The following is a 3,129-nucleotide window of genomic DNA, read 5'->3' on the forward strand; positions in this document are numbered from 1 at the left end:
ATTTATTGTAAATGCAAATGATATTTTTTATCCATTTTGGAAATACTGAATTTGTAATTAATTTCACGTATAAATATACTATCAGCTTTGAAAAAGCTTTCCATTTGCAGTCAGGACACAACTTTAAGATAATGTCTGAATAAAAATGATGATAAAAAAGGTTACATACAATACAATCCAGCTAAATATTTATGTTATTTATACGCTTTTTTTAGCAGCTGTAGACTGGACGAGAAAACAAATCAACTTAATTTGCATGTAACTTAAATATTTCAATATTTGAGTTTTGATATACTTATTTATGTAAATTTTGAATTTGGTTTGATGAATAATTTTTCCAACTTATGTATTCAATTTCCATTCATATTTAAGTCAGGCACTTCCTTTTTACATAACAAAAAAAAAAATAATAATGAATAAATAAATTCAACTAAATTGAATAAATCAAATTAAATGTATAATTTTATACATATGGCAAAAATGTTGTAATTATTTTTTTTTATGAATACAAGAGAAATATTGAATTTCACATTTCGCTGGAGTTCTTCCCCGTCTCGCTTTGCTGCTTACTTGTGCTGGCCACAAATTTCTATTCTGTTTGCTTGTCTATTAGATTTTAACTCATTGGTAGTTTGTACTAATTTTTTATTTTTCATTTTTTATTTTCAATTCATACACTTGCGTTTCATAATTAGTTGGGCAACTCACTCAAAAAAAAAGAAGAAAACAAATAAATATAAAAGTAGCAAAAAAAAAAAAATGGTTTTTGTTGAGCGTTTTGACGACTGCTTTTGGCCCGTTTCAGTTGCGTTCTGGTCGCTCTTTTAGCTGAGCAGCTTCTCGTTAACGCTGTTAACGATGCTTATATCGGTGCTGTTGCGGTCGCTTGTGTATGTGACGATGCCGCGTCTTCTTCTTCTTCTTCAGCTGCGGCCTGCGTCGCTGACCATACGATCGAGTCTTGGTGTTTGGCCGGATGCGGTGCGAGGTGCGTTGGGAAATGCGATTCTGTGCGTCTTCATCCTCCAGATTGCGCCAGCTTCGCAAATTGGCGTCATTGTTGGCGGTCGTTGTTGTTGTTGTTGTTGTCGGTGTGCCGGTGGGCGTGAGGGTGGTATACGTGGGTTGTGTCACTACAATGATATTGTCACGTGCCGGCTCAGTGGGGAACAGGTTACGCCACAACATAAATTTCTTGAACAGATCTCGCCCATTGCCGTGCTCAGCAGCGGCAGCGGGAGCAGTAGCAGCAGCAGCAGCAGCATTTCGACCCATGTTTTTTGGCAGACGAAACCCTGCACATAATAAAAACACGATGGGGTTGAATTAATAGTAGTAGTACGTACATAATGAGTAGCAGCTATGTTTCTTGCACACCCGTTCTTAAGGCCTCTATGCCAGCCACTTGCAGCAGAATCAGCACCAGGATGATGGCTGCACCAGTTCCAGCTCCAGCTCCAGCTCCAGCTTCAGCTCCAGCTCTAGCTCCGGCTCTAGCTCGAGCGTTTGTTCTCATCGTGATTGTTCTGTGCGAATGTTGGGCAGTGGAACGGTTCTTTTATAGATGTGGCGCGGGATGCAATTAAAAAGTTTCACCCGAAATCTAATTGCGGGCTTGCGTGCATGACGATGAATGAATGAATGACTGCCTTGACATGGTATCATTAGAAGAGCTTTTGGACTGGGCTGCAGGCATGGCTGTCGGGCACGTAAATCAAGCTATGAGTTCTGCACACACACACGCGCACACACATACAAGCAGGGAGTATCTTAGCCACTAGTGAAAGTTGTAGGCACAGTAAATCAAATCTAATAAACTCGACAATAAACATGCACACATAAATCTCGGTAGGCGGCACGAACGAAAAACTGGCAAATCAAGTTGCAGGCCAAACAACTATGCACACACACAGACACACACACACACACTGGTGTATCTGAGAGATACAATACTTATGGCTGGCTAAGGCAACAGCCCAAGCGTGTTGTATAAATAAATAAACGAATTTATGTTTTCACAGCCAGCCTCTCTATCTTCAGTTTGTATGTGTGGCATATTTTTTTATGCACATATTTATATATTACATGACCACTTTTGCGGCCATATCCTTTGCACTTCGCATCACATCGTATCGCATATGGGGCAGAGATAGTGTCAGTGCGTGAGTCGACCGCACAGGCAAATAACTTTAACATAATTCACTTAAATCTTTTTGGTTTAATCTTGAAAAGTGTTTCTTCACCCAAACACTAAGCGTTTCCCTCTCACACACGCTCTGACTGACTGACTGACTTACTGACTGACTCACTGACTGACAGACAGACAGCGAGCTGCAAGTTTCAACAGTCAAGTACATTGTACTACGACTATTACACACACACATACACACACACACACACTCACTGTATAACTGTTTCTGAATCTGTTTCTGTTTCGGTTTTTGTTTCTGAAAATATGTGTCTGCTTGTGCAACTTATACTTTTGGCGCCCAAGTCAAAATGTTTTCTTGTAATTTCCCAAAGTGTTGTGTCAATAGTCGGCAGGACCTTGTATTGCCCCCGAATGCCCCGAGCCCCTAAAAACACAACGAAACAAGAGGATTATAGAGTGTAAGTAGAATAATCCCAACTGCACTTCACAAATCCCAATATCAGCCACATCTTTAGTAAAGAGTCATTGGAACAAGTACTAAATATATATAATAAATATGATGAATATGTTTATGTGATAATCATAAATCACATAATAAATTAAATATTCTTGGATCCGCTTGAAATGAAATGTATTTTATAAATTTGATTTTGAATTTGTTAATTATATTACTCAGCAATGAAATAACTGCTATGTTTAGCATACCAAATTTCATATAACATTAAGAAAAAAAGAAAATGTTAAATGTTATACTCAAAAATTGGAAATTTGAAATTATAAATTGAGTCGTTAAGAATCATTATTTCGTAGTCATAAATAGATTAAGTTTAAAGCCTTTATTATGAATGTCTTTATTTCATTTCATTATTTATGAATTTGATATTATTTGCCTTTGACTGGGAGCCATTTGAAGTTGCCATCGAGGATGTGGGCGTAGTCATTTGTTTAGCTAATTGTTTTTGTTGTTGTTTTTGTGT

General features: G+C 37.7%; 1 protein-coding gene across 1 annotated transcript; it reads right to left on the reverse strand.

Moving 5' to 3' along the window:
• Positions 1-852: 852 nt before the first annotated feature.
• On the reverse strand, positions 853-1,516 carry LOC6564550. The gene is made up of 2 exons (XM_001991039.2): positions 1,378-1,516; positions 853-1,295 (listed from the first exon to the last, which is right to left on the reverse strand). Exons 1-2 carry the CDS (start codon positions 1,514-1,516, stop codon positions 853-855), a joined length of 582 nt encoding a protein of 193 aa, XP_001991075.2.
• Between the last annotated feature and the right edge of the window lie 1,613 nt (positions 1,517-3,129).

Source organism: Drosophila grimshawi, unplaced genomic scaffold (assembly GCF_018153295.1).
Source record: "Drosophila grimshawi isolate 15287-2541.00 unplaced genomic scaffold, ASM1815329v1 contig_1006, whole genome shotgun sequence".
NCBI classification, from domain to species: Eukaryota; Metazoa; Arthropoda; class Insecta; order Diptera; family Drosophilidae; genus Drosophila; species Drosophila grimshawi.

Coding starts and splice junctions, on each gene's coding strand:
- LOC6564550 (XM_001991039.2), bottom strand. CDS start 1,516: ATGAGAACAAACGCTCGAGCTAGAGCCGGAGCTAGAGCTGGAGCTGAA. Junction 1,296..1,377: donor CATAGAGGCCTTAAGAACGG/GTGTGCAAGAAA, acceptor TATTATGTGCAG/GGTTTCGTCTGCCAAAAAAC.